This window comes from Ailuropoda melanoleuca, chromosome 8 (assembly GCF_002007445.2).
Source record: "Ailuropoda melanoleuca isolate Jingjing chromosome 8, ASM200744v2, whole genome shotgun sequence".
Classification (NCBI taxonomy): Eukaryota; Metazoa; Chordata; class Mammalia; order Carnivora; family Ursidae; genus Ailuropoda; species Ailuropoda melanoleuca.
The window spans coordinates 104814926-104832820 of NC_048225.1; the positions used below are offsets into that span (position 1 = coordinate 104814926).

The window sequence follows — 17895 nt, forward strand, 5'->3', positions numbered from 1 at the left end:
CAGGCCTAGGAGGCCACCTGGATCTGGAGTGGGTGTGGGGGAGGGGCTGCGACCAGTGAGGCAGGCCCTCCCTCAGTGGGTCAGAAGTACTCTACAGGGAGTATTTGGCCAAGTCGCTCTTGTCGAATACTACCTGTGTAGCAAAATAAATGGCCACCAAACCAAGGCCTGCAGCTGACACCATGTAGGCAGTGACAGACTGGCTGAGCTGCACAATGGAGCCCATAAACAGGGACGGGGCCACCTGGGACAGCAGGAAGGCACTGTCCAGGATGGCAAGGTCCAGGCAGATGCCCCGGCCTGGAATGACCCTGGCCTCAGGCGCCTCACCCACCACCACACGCATGGAGACGTCGCAGGCAGAGGCCCCACAGAGCACAGGTGGAGAAGGGAGGAGGCTGCTGCCTCCAGCACCCATGTGTCCATTGGGGAAGGGAGATCCGGTCTTGGGGCCCGGTGGAAAGCTGGGCATCAGGCTGTCCTCACTGGCACTACTTCCGGCATCTCCTCGGTATTTGGGCAGGAAAACCTGGGGTGGGGGGACAAGGATATGTAGGTACCCAAGCATAGGATCCCAGCTCTAAGAACAGACCCTGGCATTCATACCAGGGACTGGAAGAAACCAGCCAACCAGCCTTAATGACAGTTGTGCAGCAGGTCAGAAAACCAAGCAGACCTTCCTTGGTCTGGGTCTAGTTAGGAATCTCTTCAGGGGCAGGGGATGGGGAGGGGACAGATCTGAATCCAGAAGTCTAGGTCTCCTCTAGCCTCTCCCGGAACCAGTAAGTGGCAGACAAACTCCGACTGCAGGTCAGGAAGAGAATAGAACCCCAAGGTAGAGGAAAAAGATGGAATGAAGACAGGTGAGAAGAGACATGTGTGAGAACAGAGGAACAAAATCCAAACGTGGGACCCCGATGGCGAAATCCCCACACAGGCTCTCTTAACCCTCCTACTTCCTACTTCCTGCCCCCCACCACTTCACCTTGGGACATCCTTCTTAACCTCGCAGAGAGAGGCTCTGCTCCCACTGGGGTCCCAGGCCCTACTGTGAGGTCCATGGCCCCGGACTGAAGATCCAGCAGACAGCCTGGGGGAGGAGAGGAACAGGAGGAAACTTCCAGACTCCTATAGCCTAGCTGTGGTAATGTTGAAGCCCTTCTTGCTTCTTACTCACTGTGTGCCTTAGATTAGGGTAGCCTGCCTCTGCCCAGGCCCCCCTATTTAAGGACAGGGCCAGAATTCATCCCCACCGTCCCTGTGCCCGCCAGTGCCTCACGCAGAAGGGCTCTCGAGAGTGCTGCGCTACAGCTGGGACCTACGGCGGAGCTCAAAAGGGAAACCAACAGCTCTTGGTGTGGCCAGCAGTAGGCAAGGGAAGTACAGACAGTATACAGGGCCGAGTGTGCCATCAGTGGGCCTCCCAGGACCCGTCCTCCCTGCCTGCCACCCCTGGAAAGACCAGTGAGGCTGGAGCCCCAAGAAGCCCCTAGGGAGAGACACACTCCGCAGTCCCAGGGGACCAGCCCCAGCACGTTCCCTGGCGCGAGTGCGTAAGCCCACGCCCGGCCTCTGGACACCAGCCCCCAAGCCCCGAGCCGGGGCAACGGAAGAATGGAGGCTGAGGAAGGTTATCTGTGTGCTGACAGGGGCCTCGGGGACCAGGCTACCCCAACCCAAGCCCCGGCCCCTCCCTCCACACACCCCACCCCTGCAGCTACCTATTCAATTAACCACCCTCCTAGCTAGCTACTTCTCCGCTACCTCGCTCATGCCCTCCAAGGGGCAGACATACATCTTCCCTACATCTGGAAGCTCCAGGAGGGCCGGCCTGCATCTCCTCCCTCAGGACACCCCAACTTCTTACCCTCTGGGTGGAGCTCTGCACCCAGGGCTGTAGCTCATTGAGGCCAGTGAAGGGGACAAAGGCGACCACACAGCTTTGGTCAGAAGGCTTCCCACAGAACGGGGCCCCTGGAGAGGCTGGTTGGTGTGGGGCCAAGCAGGAAGGAGGCCCCCAACTTACAGTGGCCAGGCGAGCGGTGGCAGGTGCGGCAGGCTCAGAGATCCGCCGTGGGGGCGGGGGAAGGGGACGGAGACAAAGGGGTGAGGCAGGAAAAGAAAAAGAGAGAATTAGGCAGAAAAAGAAGATAAATGAGAAAGAGAAGGGGTAGTAAGGAGCCTTCCCCAGCTGGGAGACCAAAGCAGGGCATGGGTCAGTCACAATGCCCCTTCCTGAATAGAGAGCCATTGCCAACCCCAGACCACCCCCACTCACTGGCTGCTGAAGCCAGGTGCCCCAGAGGCCATCTGATCCAGCCCACCCCCCTGCCTCTGCCTGGAACAACCCAGCCCAGACTGAGGGCCTCCTCTAGCCGGATTCTTCAGGATTCCCAAAGAAGGATTTAGCATTTCCTGCAATCATCCACTCAGTGCTTTAGAGTCCTGACACCAGGAAGTCATTCCCAGAATCTAATCTACGCCCTCCTTCCGCAGCCCACGTCTCTGGCCCTGGGCTACATGGGCTTCCTCTCCAATCAAAGAATGACTTCTCCAGTGTCTCTGGCCAGAATCCGTTCCGGGCTGGTCCCTCTCCCCTCCGCCCCCGCTCCACCCAGCGGCCAGCGTGAGTACCTGCTTCTCGCGGTGGTAGAGGGAGGCTAGCGTGTAGGGCAGGATCTGCAGGGTTGAGAAGGTGAAGCCAGTGAGGGCGGCAGACGCGGTCACCACGGCCACGCTGCGCGACAGGCACATGGTGCCGGCAGCGACAGGGAAGGCCACCACGCTGGCCAGATAGATGGCCCGGGTGCCGCATCGCTGCACCAGCCGGTCCATGACCAGAGAGAAGAGCAGGGAGACAGCACACTGCAGAAACAGCCCCAGGCTGCCCATCCGGACCCCTGCAGGGTGGGGGAGAAGAGGAGGTCAGCCCCCCAGCAGTGGGAGGCCGCGTACAAGCTGGGGAGGGGTCAGACCGTGGGCACCTGTCGTCCAAGACTCGCCATGGACCGGACCTGCTCACCCGCGTCATCCCCATCCGGCTGCAGCCATCAGAGTCTAGGTTCTTCCACCGCCCTTAGACGGTGGAAACACAGAGACGGCTCTGCCTCTGGCTCCAGGACAGAGCTAGGGAGCACCTGAGCTGAAGGCCTGGCCAGGGAATGTGGCAAGTCAACAGCGGGAGAGAGGGCACCCTGAAGTTGGGGCCCCGGCCTTACTCCTCTACTCCCTCTTTCCCTTAACTAAGCTTAGCCTTTTCTTCTGGCAAATTGGGGCAATGACTCTGAAAACTCTCCACGGCCAGAGGCCCAGAGGCGTTGCCGAGAAGGCAAGCCCAAGCCGAGCTGCCCTGCACCGTGGGGGCCGCGTGCAGAGATGGGGCCCATTTTCCTGACAGGCAAATCGGGAGCCCAGACGCACAGCTACCAGCCGGGCACAGACTGCAGGCTGTGGGCCTCTCCCGATGCCGGGCCGTCCCCTGGGGGTGGGGGGGGTTTTCTCACACCAGCCCCCTCCCTGCCCCCTGCTGTGGAGGCCTTACCTTCATCATACTGTCTCCGGGCCTCAGTGCCGGGCTCAGCCCGGGGCACGCCCTGGTACAGCCCCTCGCCCACGAAGTCCGTGTAGAACAGCGTGAAGGTCATGAAGGCCATCCAGCTGCACAGCTCGGCCACGAAGAGTCTGCGCAGGGTGCGGGGCACACGGCAGCAGAGCCGGTGCAGCCGGGGAAACAGGGCACCCAGGTTCCGGAAAGCCAGGCGGGTATGGCACGGGCAGCAGTGCGGCCCCGACGGCACCGCCAGCCCTTCCGCCGGCTCGGCCGGCCCCAGCGCGGCCTCCTCGGCCACAAACAGTGTGGCTGCCACACAGGTGAGGAAGATGACGGTGAGCAGGCCAAACAGGCACTCCTCCTGGGTGCCCAGGTAGGGGGCCAGGGCACTGGCGTCCCAGTCGATGGCGGGCAGGAGGTAGCCCAGGCAGCCGCCGAGGCTGATCATGAAGGCATAGACGGAGAAGGCCTGCCGACAGTGGTCTGGGTCCCGGAAGAGGTCAGAGAGCAGGGCCTCCAGCGGGGTGAAGCAAACCTGGCCACAGAAGTCCAGTAGCCCCACCCCCAGGATCAGCAGGGCCAGCTCCAGGGGCCTGGTGTCCGGGCACAGCAGCCCCGCCAGCCAGCCGGCCCTCGGGATGAGGAAGAGGCTCAGCAGGACGCCCAGGGACAGGGCCCAGATGAAGGGCCTCCGGCGGCCGTAGCGCCCACGCCAATGGTCACTGGCCGAGCCTAGGAGTGGGACCGAGACGAGGCCCAGCACTGGACCGATGCCTGCAGGAAGGACACACCGAATGAGCCAGAGGCTGGGGGCTGGGGCCCTGAGGGACCGTTGGGGAGGGGGCCAAGCTCTTAGAGAAGGATGGAAATGACCACCATCCTATCACATGCAGGGCCACCTCTGTGCTGGACACAGTGCGGAATATGTGACACCGACTGGAGTTTAGTCCTTGTAGCTAGGATCACTAACGCCCCGTCTTGAGATGGGCACACTGATGCATGGAACAACTGGTAAGTGAGCCTTGAGCATAGGCGCCGAGGTGGGGGGCAGGGGCAAGGGGCGGAGTTTCAACAGGCAGTCTGACCCCAGGGCCTGTGATCCTGGGAGCCTCCGCCCCAGGGTGATCCCTTGCCTTCTGTGGCTTTTGCAGAACACATCTGTGGTCAGGAGCCCAGCCCAGGCCCGAGGGGTAAGAAAGAGCCCTGGCTGGGAGACCCTGATCCCACTAAACAGTAGCTAGCCCTCCAGCCTGCCTCAGTCACCCAACCACTCATCAGCCTCCATGACCTCCTCTGTGAAATGGGGGAACCCAAAGGTGTCGCAAGGATTAAATAAGTAACAGAGAGAAATCAGAAAGGGCTGGACAAAGGGGAAGAGAAGTGTCTCCTATTTGCCAGGCATTGTGTAGGGGTCAGGGGTATTGGGGTGACCACGTAATGTCCCTGTGCTCTTTTCCTATTGGGCCCCCTTGTCTCGTCCAGCCCACTGTCACCCCTCCACCCTGCAACGCCCCCCCGCCCCGGCTCCACAGGCCCAGGAAGAGCACGCAGCCACCTCTCCAGCTTTGGGCAGGGGCGCTGCTGCCCTCCCTCCTGGGTGTCCTGGATCTGCAGCATGAGGGAAGGAGGACGTGGTACTCACCTAGCACCATGGTCATGAACTTCTCCTCAACCCCCACTTCCAGCAGCAAGGGTGGCACATAGGTGATGCCGGCGGCCAGGCACACCTCCAGGCCAAAGGTCAGCAGGTTGACCAGCAGGAGCTGGGCCTTCCGATGCCGCAGCAGGCGGCCGGCCCACAGCCTCTGGACCATGGTGGGCTTCACACGCTCCACGACCGCGGCGGCTCAGCCCTGCTCCGGACGCCCAGGCCTCTCCTCCTTGCCGCCACCAACTGCCCCAGCCTCGGCCAGGAGCCCATTTCTGCCAGCGTTCCGTGCAGGTCCGGCTCCTCAGCCCATGCTAAGCGCCTGTGGCCTTGGGGTGCCTCGGTGGAGACATAGCTCATCACTCGGATCCTGAAAGGACAGGGACCATCAAACACAGACTGTGAAACCCTGGGAACCAGGCCTCCAGGATTTGCTCTGAGTTCTCTGAATCCTGTTCACTCCCAGGCTGGCGACGACAGTGTGGCCGTGCCACCCCTACTGCCAATCAGGAAATGCATGTTAATATTAGCCTAAGGCTGACATAACTAATAAGGTAAATATGGTTTTTAAACCTCAGCACACTCCAGAGCCAAACAGATGTCCGTTTTTCTCTGTTTTGGAATATCTTTGCCATTGCGCTTGCCTGCTGGTATGGAAAAAAGAAAAAAAAATCGAACCAACTGAACTCCCAGTTCCCCAGGCCCTGTTATCAAGGTGCCCCTGGAGACCTCTGCCAGGCTGGCGTGTTTGCTTCTCTTCCCACTTCCCAAAGCTGGGCTGTTCAATTCCCCTTTGTAAGGAGTAGCACTTCCCATTCGGAGCTGCCTGGCCACAAGCCACGGTGCACCATAACCGGAGCCCCCAAGGAAGAGGAAGAGGCGGGGAGGGCGGGGAGGGCGGGGGAGGGCGGGAGGCTGTGGTTTGTTGGGTTGGGTTTTAACCTGTCATTGAAACCACTTAAAGAGGGCTCCCCTGGGGGAACCTGGGCCTGCAAACCTCTCCCTGGAGTTTCTCCCTGTGCTCAAGGCTCGTGGGGAAGAAACATTCCCAGGTATATTGCCCAACTGTCAAGGGACAGTGGGGCCTGCTCCTAGGTCCCCGCCTCCCAGGGGCACCGGCTGGTGGCAACCCTAATGACCCCGGTGACCCGGCGCTGGCAGGAGGCCCCACCACTTTCCCTGCAACCTTTCTCTGTTCCCCAAATGGCTCCATTCTCAGCAAAGAAGTCCCCACGGCCCTCCCTGCTAGGCCTGCCTCGTGTGCCTAGAGATCCCACTGGGGGAGCCCCCACCCTGTGCCCCCAACCCCCAGGCAATTGGCTTCCAGGTCTTGCTTCCTGACAACAGGTCCCGACACTATCTGCTCTGTGTAGGGGTGACCACAAAAGAGGGAAAATCAAGTCAGCCATGAAGAGGAGTATAGAAGGTGGGTCTTCGTGAGAAAAGGCAAGAGTCCCCTAACTTGTCAATCATCCGAAAGAGGTGCAGAGAGAGCTTCATGCCACTCCTGGCTGGAGTCTAGACTGCGTTCCCCTGCCTCACCAATTCACTCCCATTCACTCCCATAAAGGCTGTAGACTGGCCCTGCTCTTGAGCAAGGTCCACAGCCCAGAGGGCCCCGCCCCTGCCCCTGGGCACCCTCAGCCCTCCTTCACTCCCCTCCAATCTCAGCATCTCAGCATCTGCCACTCCCACTTCTTTTATCTTTTCAAATAACACTCAGCCTCCCAGGGCCTTCTGTGCTACAAAGCCCATGGTAGGTGTTCTCTGAAATAGGCCACAGAGAAATCAGATGGCCACCAATCCCGGGGAAGATGTGTCCCTCCCATAACCGCTTTGCAGCTGGTAGACCAGAAAGGAAGTCTGGGCAACCAGCAGCCTCCTCCCCAAAGTTCTGCTCAGACCCAGACCATCTACTTTGGGAAGGGGCATGGACTCTTACGGGGGTGGCATGGGAAAGAGTGTAAAATACTGACCACCAGGGTCCCTAAAGGGGTGGAGGGGGCCACACTTCAGTCTTCCTCGCTGGGCAGTTTTGAGCCAATCCCCTCCCCTGCCTCAGCAACCCCACAAGGAGGGCAGGACCCCGCACACAGACCAAGATGGGGGTACTCTCCAGCCTGGAGGGAGGGGTTCTGGGTCAAAAGGTTCCCAGTCCATTCTACTTCCCGCCCTCAGTCTGGGAAGGCCCTGGACACTCCCAGCTGCGGGTAAAGGGACCAGGTCCTCCCTGAGCAAACAGACCGTCAGACCCAGACTCACCCACAACTTGCCCACATTCCCAAGCTCTCGTTGCTTTCTGTGGTTTCAAGTAAATTGCAGCTCTGCAAGAAAACGCTAATCACCCCACCTGCCTCCTTCCCACCCCTACCCCAGCCCCTTTCTCCTAGGAAGAGGCAGGACGCCCTCCTTAGCCCAGGAGAGAGAAAGACAAAAAGACCAAAGAGGGTGAAGAGAGGAATTTCCCTTCACTCTCCTGCAGTCCAGGTAGCTCATTAGTTGCCTCCCTCTCCCTCCTTTCTCCAGCCTCCTCCCCAATCCGTGGCACCAGGTAACTGGGGGCTGGGCCGGGAGAAGAATTCATTGAAAGGAGTTGGGTAGGATGTGGGCAGGCTCCAAGCCCAGCTCAGCATCCCTCTGTTCTTAGGTTGCTAAGCCCGTCCTCTCTCTTTTGACTTCTACTGTGCCCCAAGGTCCAGGGCACTCTAGCCACCTCTAGAGTGGAGTCTTCCCAGCCCAGGACTGCCTAAGGAATTCCCCCTCCCCGAACCTTCCCCAGAGCCCTAGTCTCACCCATGTCATCCCCGCTCTGGGGTCCTCAGGGTGGAGTGCACCCCAAAGGTCCCCCACAGTGCTAACCAGGCACCTGCCATCCCTCCAGGACACCATCACAGAAGCCCAGGCCCTGCCCGGGGCCCAGGCCCAGAGCAAGTGGTTCCCCCCACTTTGGTGGCGACCACTCCCTTCTGCAGCCCAAGGGCACACTGCCCACCAAAGCTTCTAAGTGACAGATGACTGCCTGCACCCATTTGGGGCATTCCGCTGTCTTCCTCAGGAATGCAGGTGGGGAGACAGAGTTCAATTCTCCCCCGCACCCGGCGGCAGAGGGACTTCTGACTCAAATCCACCTGTCCCACTGCTCCCGGAGCACTCGGCCTGTCTGGCAAACAGAAGATCAACCCGCAGAGCCGGCCTCCCAGGGCTCACCTGGTAGGGAGGGGGTGGGAAGAGGAGGGAAGTGGAGGTACCGCAAGGGGAGTGTGGCCTGACCTCCCGAAGGGAACAGCAGCCTTCGGGGAGGACAAGCCCCTCTCAAGTTCCAAGTATCTGTCCTCCAATGACAGGATAGCAAGAAGGCTGGAAGAAACCCAAGACCTCCAGGAACCTCCATGGAGCTCTGGCCCAGGCCACCTTTCCTCATCCCTGGGGCAGCAGAACCCAAGCACGCTGGGCCCGCTGGGTGGGCCCAGCCCCCGAAAGCAGGAGCCCTACCCTCCCCACCCTCCAGCGCCCACCTAGCACGGGGGCCCTGGGAGACGTTTACCCAAAGAATGCACGGCTGAAAGCAGCGTGGGGTGGGGGGTGGGAGAGATGGGAAAGACCGAAGGGCCCCCTCATCCACACCCCCACCAGGGAAACCCTGGCCACACCCCCAGAGGAGGCAATCCTAAAGTTTCAAAGGTGGTGAGGGGACCGCACAGTCCCTCGGGCGGAAGGCCCACGTTGGGTCTGGCCACAGGCGAGCGTGGCGAAATGAAACTGAGCAGCAAGAACCGACTTGGCCTGAACTCTCACCAAAATTCAAAAGACAGAGAGAAGGAGGTGGGAGGAAAGGCGAGAGCCCACTCTGGTAGCCCCTTAGGAAGGGAGGGTCAGAGGGACGCATAAAGAGGCCTTTGAGGGCTTTCAAAGGGGCTCCTGCCACCCTCATGACTGAGGTGGGGCCCGGGGGAGCGGATTCCCTCGCTGACAGACAGAGGCCAGAGGAGCCCAGGCTGGGGGCAGCCCCGCCGTGGGCCAGTGTCAGGCATCAATTCTATGGGCTCTTTATGCGGGCCGGCGTCCCCCTACCCCGCCCAGGCACATCAAACGCTGCAGCCCCCACCCTGACCCCAGCAGCTCGGCGACCCTGCGTCCTCCCTCCATACTCACAAAGCCGGCCCGGCTTTCTCACACGCTCCTCTACCCCTCACAGCCCCCAGGCGGCCCCTCCCGCAGAGAAGGAAACACGGTGGGGTGGGCTCCCTCCAGGAATAATGACTCAGCTGCAGAAAGGGGGTGGGGTCACTCCTGGCCAATCTCCCCAACACACACCCCACGCACGGGAGGCTGTCTGGGGCCCAGGCCGTGAGGGCGGGTGAGGCGAAATCCCCAGGTGGAGACTGCAGTAAGGGGGGACCCCCATTCTCCCACACCTGACTGGATCCTAGGATCCCCTTCCAAGCTGAGCTCTCCCAGGCCCTCTAGGTTGGGGGCAGGGAACAGGGCTGGGGGTTCACCAGCCCCTGCATCCCCGTGACCCAACCTCCTGCCTCAGTCCCAGGGGACCAATGTCCTTGGCCTTACCAGGTAAAACCTAGCACACTGCACTCCCAAAATGAGCTCTGCCCTCGTGGGGCCCTGGGGCGCCCCAGAAAGAGGCAGGGCTGGCCAGGAGACGTGAAAATGAGCATCCTTGCGAGGCCGCAGCTCTCATTACAGCCCCCGGCCAGCCAGGGACGATGTGCTGTGCGAATTGCTACCTGGGCAGCTGGGTGGAGGCGGGGAGGCCCGCATAGGAGCCAGCGCCTGGTTTGTCCCCTCCTACCCACATTCAGTCTTTGATTCTCCGGCTCAAACTCCCAAAGAAGTGAGGGTCTGCTCTCCCCCACCCCACCCTATAAAAAAGGTAGCGATCTGCTGAAATACCCCAGACCAACACTTTGCAGGGCTCCCCCAGGCACCCGAAAACTCTGCCCAGCATGCAACCTATCCGCCTCTAGGGAAGGGTCCGAAAGAAGAAGGGCTGGACAGAGGGGAGGAGGACCCCACCCCCGCCCCAGGCCCCAGACTCGCTCCCTAGCTCCTGTCTCCCCCAGGGCCCAGAGGCCAGGGATTTGGAGCTTGCCCTGCTGCGCTGCCTTTTCTTCCCTCGGACTGGAAGCCTTCTGCTCAGCAGCTTGTCAGAGAGAGTGAGGGGGCTGCAGGCCGGGACACAAAGGGGGATTAGGGAGAAACCTCTCGGCCCGCAGAGTAATCCATCAAACTCTCTCCCGGCTGCCAGCACTGGCCCCTTCCCACTCAATTCCCCTTCCAGCTGCCACAGGCCCCCCCACCCCCTCCGGCTCCTGAGCCCTGTCACTTCGGGCAGCACAGAGAATCCCAGGCCCTGGGGGGGCAGAAGGGGCACACCGCAGACACTGGGAAAGGGGCAACGGCCCCCTCCCCCCACTCACCCCCAATGTGTGAAAACCCAACAGGTGGCAGTGGCTTGGAGGAAAGTTGCTTTTGTTGCCCTGAGAGCCCCAGCCCAGCTTCTGAAAGGGAACCAATGTGAAGAGGCTGGGGGAAGGGGAGGGGAAAAGACGGCCAGGCGGGCAGTCCCGGGAGCCCACTCTCTTCTCCCCTCCCCTCTGCAACCCATGGACAGGAGTTCTGGGGCTAGCCTGACCCTCATCTTGGCCGGTCAGCCCTGGCCAGCCGAAGTGAAGGTGAAGCCCCTCCTGGCAAGTCCATAGACACACATCTGACTCTGGGCAGCGACCTCCCAATCAGACTTCCTTTCTGAGAACAGTGGTGACTCAAGGTCACACTGGGTCACCTTGACCAAGTGCCCTCTGAACCAAGGCGACTAGTTACTCTTCACCCTGGAGCTCCCTTCTACCCCAGGGGCCGCCAGCCTCTGAACCCTAGCGGGTGCGGCAGGGTGTCCCTGGGGGTGGCAGCCTGATCTGGGTCTGCCTGCCAACTCCCCCAGTCACATGACCGGGTAGTGGCCCTCCCAACCCCACATGAGGCGGTCAGGCCTTTCTTCTCTGGTAGCATTCCCCTCTCACCCACATGCCACCCACTCAGGCACTCACGCCCCTTTCGCCCCCAGAGGCCAGAGGAATGCCAGGAATGTAAATGCCCCCCAGGTGCTGGCCCCGACAGGTGAGGAGAGGTCACCCCAGCAGACCTGCCTGGTGGCTAAGGCTGCGAAGGGAGATGGAAGGTGGAGTCAGCCTTCCACTGGTTATGACACAGGGTGGATCCCAACCCCAGGGACAGGAATCACAGTGGCTGACACCCGCTAGCTGTCCAGAAGGTGTCTGGCATGTGCTGGATACCTGACATACTTTTCTCTCTAATTCCAACCATTCGAAAATGCTGCCAAGTGCTCTGAACTGGGAACCAGGACAGTATAGTCTAGTTTCAGCAACTGTGGCTGCTGTGTAGCCTGGACAAGCTATTTCACACACACACCCAACACCAGGGATTCACATGTGTAAAATGAGAACTAGTCTACATACTGTCTGAGACTCTTTACAGCTGTGCAGCTCAAGGATCTCACGCCCACCCGCCCCCCACCCCCCCTTCCTGCCCCAGCCTCAGGTATGGTGTTCTCCCTGGACAGGTGCCTACTAAGTGCTCACTGCCAAGGCCACAGAGCATTGGGGAGGGGGTTCCATAGCTTTCCATGATAGGGAGGCCCGGGGAACCAGGTGGAGAGGGGCTCCCAGCGGCACTTACCCCATCCTCCACCTGCCTACACGACAGAGCACCAAGGGCGAGCGGCCACCCGAACCTGAGCCCAGTAACCAGACATCTGCAGACAGAGTTGCCCTCTCCCTACTCCCTCCCAGAGCTGGACTCCAATTTCCTGGCAGAAATTGGTAAATTCTTTCTCTACTTGGACCACAATAAATGCTTCCCTACAATGTGGGGTAGCAGTACCAAGAAATCCCTTGGTCCAGGGTAGGGAGGAGAATGGGGAGCTTGGCACAGGCTCCCGGCCGCTGGGAAGTTCTCTCCCCCTGCTGCCTTCTCCGTTCCTACAGCCCCTGCGAAGTGAAACCTGAACGGCCTCCCTCCTAGTGAATTTGAACTTTGCCAGTCAGCCAGACCAGGCAGCTCTCCCCATCCCGCACAGCCAACACTTGCCCACTTCCTGCCGACTGGCCTCCCTTAGGACAGGGAGGCAGGGGACGGAGGCAGGGGACGGAGGGTCTGGACACACCTACCGATGAGCAGAACCCCAGGCTGGAAGGAGGACCAGGATGCTGGTCCTGGCTCTGCGATGCCCCACCTCTAAGGTCTCAAATTCAACGGTCTCGGTCTCTCGGGGCCCTTCAGCCCTGCTACCCTACGGTCTGTGAGCAGTCCTATTTATCATCAGGGGGCTCTGGGCCAGAGCCAGCCCTCTGGAAATGTGTTCTCAAAACCCCAGTCACTCAGTAGTGAGCAGGGTGCAAGGGGGTTCCAAAAAGGACTCTTTTATTAAAGAGTCCTAGTTTGCCCACCCTTGGAGGAAGTATGCCTCAGTGCATGCAACCTAAGCTCCCCCAAAGGAATGTCAAAAAGCACTAAAACTAACTTGCTCACTCGCTCACCCAGCCACCCACCCAACCCTCGCTGAGGTCCAATCACAGGCAAGCCCACGGTGAAGGTGCTGGGGCTACAGAAACAATGGCTGGCAGCCCCCTTTGGCAGTGCTAAGACACAAGTCCCTAAAGTTGGGGGTCCAAGGTGTAGGGCATGGCCTGTTCTTCCAGGGCTTCCAGGGGGAAGAAGCCATGTCGTGGAGCCTTAAGATGAGTGGGTCGGAACCATACAGATAAGGGCAAATATTTGCAAAACACAGCCACTGGAACCTGGCCCTTCCATACACACCTGCCTCTCCTTTCGGCCCCTCCCCGGTGAGGCACGGTGGAAAGAATACCAGACCCAAGATCGTGGCAATGGGTTTTCAACTCAGATCTGGACCCAAGACAGGGGAATTTATCAGCACTGGGCTTGATTTTCCTTCCAAAGTATCGCCACGCTCCAGTTACCTCCTCCAGATGCCTCCCCATTCACCTGACCCCTGTCCAGCTCATGTCCCATATCTCTAGGGCTCCCTGGAACCCAAGCCGTCAAGGATCCCGTCTTTCAGGGGTGTCTGGGTAGCTCAGTCAGTGAAGCATCTGCCTTTCACTCAGGTTATGATCCCAGGTATGATCCCAGAGTCCTAGGATCAAGCCCCGCTTCCAGCTCCTTGCTCATCAGGGAGCCTGCTTCTCCCTCTCCACGCTGCTCCCCCTGCTGGTGCTCTCTCTGTCAAATAAATAAATAGATACAACCTTTAAAAAAAAAAAAAAGGAACTCCCCTTTTCCCCTCTTTCCTCCAAATCTTGCAGCCCTCAGTGTTGGATACTGCCAGTGGTCCTTCCGGTCTGTTTCCCTACCCCCTGCCCCACTAGCCCTTCGACTCCTGTAAAGCAAGGACCACAGTCCCTGTCCAGGACCTAGAAGGGGGAGTGCTCAACAGAAGGCTTTCCAAGTGAGGCTGAATCAGGATTCCTGTCTAATGCAACGTGACCAGCCTGCCAAGGACTCAGGCAGGGCCACACTCGAGGTATTTGGGTGCTCAGCTCTTTCCAGCAACAGGAGCCAGGAGTGGGAAGCTAGACTGTCACATCCTAGGAATGGGCTGTGTGGTTCCAGCTTGACACTATTCACCAGCTTAAAAGATATTCAAGAATAGAGGTTGGGGTGGGACATAAGAAAGAGCATTTGGGAAGGAGGGACTTGTCTCTGGCTGGCTGCTCTTGAGGGCAACTATCTGGCTGGGCATTGGGTCTGGCCTGAAACTGGTGACTGAGGGACTATGGCCCATGGGATCAGAGGCTGTTCTCCAGCCCCTTTCTTGCTGGCTTATCCCAGCATCTCAGAGAGAGGGGTCTACAGAATTAACAAAGAAGGGCAAGGGAACACACGTGTATTGAGCACCTGGTCTGTGCAGGCACTTTGCAAAATATGCCTATCTCATGTAATCCTCTTTGTAACCTTGCAAGGTGACTATTATCCTCTCCATTTTACAGACACAGACTCCACGGCCAACAGGTGAGGCAGCCCGTCTCCAATATCAGAAGCAAGAAGCCCTACAAGTCATTCAGGGTCAGTGGCAAAACTGTGGACTGTTTCCCATGGAGGAGGAAACACAGACCTCATAGTAGGAAAAGGGATTAAATAGGAAGCTCTGGCCAGATATCAGGACCATCCCGTGATGGCTCGGTCAGCCCCTGCCCCCCAGCAGGGACACTTAATACACTAGACAAAGCTCCACACTCCAGCTCTAATGCTGGGAGTCAAGTGGCATCAGCGTTTGAGACGCTGGGCCTGGCACCAACTGGTCCAGCCTCTCCTTGCTGTCCAGCAAACAGGGCCACTGACTATTCAAAGAAAGCCAGGCTGGGTTTTTCTTCTGGCTATCAGAAAGTGATACAGCCCAAGGGCTGGGCGGGGGCCAGGAGGAGGACAGAGCAGAACCCTGACTTCAGTATGCCCTCTCCTCCTCATATAGTTTCCCTAAAAATCACAGCAAATCACCTTTCTGCATAGGAGGCTCTTACTCTTTCAAGATACATATTCACCTCTATTATCCCCTGGTATTCTCTTCCACCTTGAGGAGACAGGCAGGGCAGGGGTTTCTGGACTGATTAAAAAACAAGTCACACACAGTACTGATGGAAGAGACCAGGATGTCCAGTCCCGGTGTGTTCTTTGCACCAGACCACAAGTTCAACAGCAAGTAGGTCATTCACGGTTTACATATAGTTATATATGGTCTAATTCCCTTGCTCAGAAACTCTGGTTTCTAAGCGTAAACCGCAAAGATTGCCTCCCTTGTCACCAAACAGCAGCAGCTGACATTGATAGGGCTCTTTTTACACACCCCTGCTGTGCTGGGAGCTTCACCTGTATCAGCTCCTTTAATCCTCACAACACGCGGAGGTGGGTGCTGTTATCCTCATCTCACAGTGGAGGAGGGTGAAGCACAGAGAAGTGAAATAACTTACGCAAGAGGAAATGGGCTTGAAATTCGGGCACCTCGGTGCTGGAGGCCAGTCTCTTCACTAGTCATACGGACTCCCCAAGGTCCGGGAGAGCTTGCTCCCAAAGAAACAAGAGCAGAACCCAAACACAGAGTCCCATGCCAGGTGCTGCTGTCCATTCGGTCCTGGGTAATAGACACAGTTAAGTACAGCTAACATTTACTGACCACTTATTACCTAAGGCACAAAGCCCAGAGCTCTGTATGCATGACTTAATAAAGCTCTACATTTTTCATATTTTATATATTATACACAATCAGCTATTTCTAGTTAAGAAACAAAAAAAGCTACGGGATGCCTGGCTGCCTCAGTGGGAAGAGCGTGCAATTCTTGATCTCGGGGTCCTGAGTTTGAGCCCCAAATTGGGTGTAGAGCTTACCTAAATAAACTTTAAAAAAAGCTGTAAAGTTTGATCGCTATTATTATCAGCCCCATTTTGCGGCTAGGGATACAGAGGCTTTGAAGAGGTTAAGGAACTGGCCCAACGTTCCACCGCTGGCAGAGCAGCGAACATAGAAAGCCTATCTTTCTACAGTCCACGTTCTTACCCATCGTGTTGTGCTGTCAGGCTCTAATGGTCCAAATGAAAGCACGTAATTTCACCTTCGGAGTCCGCAGACCATCCCCACCTTTCTGCCTTGTCCCTCCAGAGCCCTGCCCGGGCTGAGAGGGAGGGGACTCCACACCATCCCGCCACCACCTGGTAGCCTGGAAGGCCCTGGGTGGGTCACCAGGAATCACTCTGCAGCCCCTCCTCCTTCTGGATAACCCCGCAGAGCCAGGGGGGCGGGGGGTTCACCACACACTCCTCGAGGATGTGGAAAACTTCCCCTCACACACCCCACACACATACTCTAATTGGGGCCTGGATGTCCACAGCTGTACATTCACCCACAGCTGTATTTTCCTCTTCAGACTCAGCCTGCTGACTCAAGCTCCATTTTTCTGAGCACTTTTAGAAAAACAGAGTCCTGGCTCCATGACAGGCGTGGGGGGAGGAGATAAGGGAGGAATGAGGGGATGGGACCCATCCAACAGAAGGGCCTGTGACCTCAAATACCGTAGCACTCCCTAGGAGAAGCCACTCTGAACATTTCCCTGGGCTTCCCTTCCAGGCTGTCCTTCCTGGGCCCTCCCCTCCCTAGCCCCCGCGTGCCAGCCTGCTCCCCAAGCCTTGGGCAGGTGAGCCCCACACCAAGGCTGTCCTGTTCTGAAAGGAGATCTGCTACGGGCATCAGAAAAGGCAGCCAGAGGCCCCCAGGGCCTCACCCCACCCCGGAGCAAGGCTTCCAGGAGCGCAGTAAGGGTGGCTCTGGGCCTGGGTGCACGGGCTATGCCCGGCTGCAGACTGCAGGGCAGCAAAACAGCAGCTGGGCTATTCTTAGTGTCCGCTCCACTGGGATCAGGTCTGTGTAACAGCTGAAGGGCAAGTCCTCACCAGGTACCCACCGTGCCAAACCCCTCCCTAACCCCAACTCTGGCCCCTGGAGAAAGGAGGAAGCAGGGTGGCGGGAGTAGCCCAGGGGGAGCAGGAAAAGCTGAGCAAGTCCGAGTGTCTGTGAGGAAGATGGAAGCCGATTCAGAGGTCAAGGGCAAAAGCAAGTCACGGGGGTTCCTGCGCTTGAGGGGAACAGGAGACGATGGAAAGGGCTGGGTCGCACTCAGGAGAAATGCCGCAGGTCCCCCAGGAGCTTCTCAGCAGGCCGTGCCGCTGCCTAAACCCGAGAAGCCGGAGCGAGTGCCCAGGTACCATCTCATCACACCTGTTTGCCGATCTCAGCATTGTCGCCGTCCCTACCTGAGGACCCCGGGAGGCGCGGAGAAAAGGGCCTCTCCTTTTCCTCCTGACCTGAAGGGTGACCGAGGCGGTGGGGCAGGGGGTAGGGGAACCCACACACCCACACACTCCAGCCTCAACTCTGCCCAGAGCCCGGCCCCAAGACTAACGTCCGAGAGCGCTCGGTCACCTTTCCCTCCCTTCGTAGCCCCGTACTCCAGCCCAAGCAAGCTGGCCCGAGCCCGGGGACCCCGCGGCATCCCGGCCGCCGGCCCCTTTCCCGGCTCCCCAGTGCCGGACTGTGCGCGCCGCGGTGACTCATCCCGTCCCTTTCCGGTGAAGCCGAGACAAGGGAAGAAAATAAATGCAACTTTCCAAAGAAAACTCTGACGCCGGAGCTGCAACAGGAGCGAGCAGCCGGTCCGCCCGCCGTCCGCCCGGCCGGGAGCTCCCGGGAGGGCCCGCTCCCCGCCCACTCGCTTCCCGGCTCGGGACAGCGGGGGCCCCGGCGCTCCAACCCGGCCCAGCCCGCCCTGCGCGGAAGAAAGCCGCGCTCCGCAGGGACCGAGCGGCAGGACAGGGGGCGCGCCCGGGGCCCGCCACCTCCTCCGGGAGTGGCGCGGGGCGCAGAACACGCCACCCCGCGGAGCCCGGCCGCGGCGCCACTCCCTCCCCCGCGCCGAGAGTCCCCTCCCCCGGGAGAAGAGGGGGCGCTCGCCTACCTGGCCGAGGCGTGCGGCTGTCACCCGGGCCCAGCGCGTGCTAGCTGGTCCCCCCCCGCCTCCTTCCAGCGCGCGCCAGCCGGCCGCTTTTAAATCTCCAGGTTGCTCGGCGGGGGGAGAGAGCATGCGCGCTGGGGCTGCGG

The 17895-nt window shown here is 59.3% G+C and overlaps 1 protein-coding gene across 2 annotated transcripts; it reads right to left on the reverse strand.

Annotated features, from left to right (window-relative positions):
• Positions 1-6: 6 nt before the first annotated feature.
• SLC45A3 (solute carrier family 45 member 3) lies at positions 7-17864 on the reverse strand. 2 transcript variants are annotated; one of them, XM_034667128.1, is made up of 6 exons: positions 17753-17852; positions 15218-15378; positions 5193-5568; positions 3542-4324; positions 2635-2900; positions 7-529 (listed from the first exon to the last, which is right to left on the reverse strand). In XM_034667128.1, exons 3-6 carry the CDS (start codon positions 5362-5364, stop codon positions 92-94), a joined length of 1659 nt encoding a protein of 552 aa, XP_034523019.1. In that variant the 5' UTR covers positions 5365-5568; positions 15218-15378; positions 17753-17852; the 3' UTR covers positions 7-91. The 2 variants fall into 2 exon arrangements, with proteins under 2 accessions (XP_034523019.1, XP_034523018.1); XM_034667127.1 differs by lacking the exon at positions 15218-15378 and having other exon boundaries at positions 17753-17864.
• Positions 17865-17895: the final 31 nt, after the last annotated feature.

Bases quoted from the DNA above. Each gene is read 5' to 3' on its own strand.
- SLC45A3 (XM_034667127.1), bottom strand. From the start codon at position 5,364: ATGGTCCAGAGGCTGTGGGCCGGCCGCCTGCTGCGGCATCGGAAGGCC. The intron at 2,901-3,541 runs GTAAGGCCTCCA...CCCACCCTGCAG, and splicing joins CCGGAGACAGTATGATGAAG to GGGTCCGGATGGGCAGCCTG. The intron at 530-2,634 runs GTACTCACGCTG...CCCCCACCCCAG, and splicing joins TCTACCACCGCGAGAAGCAG to GTTTTCCTGCCCAAATACCG.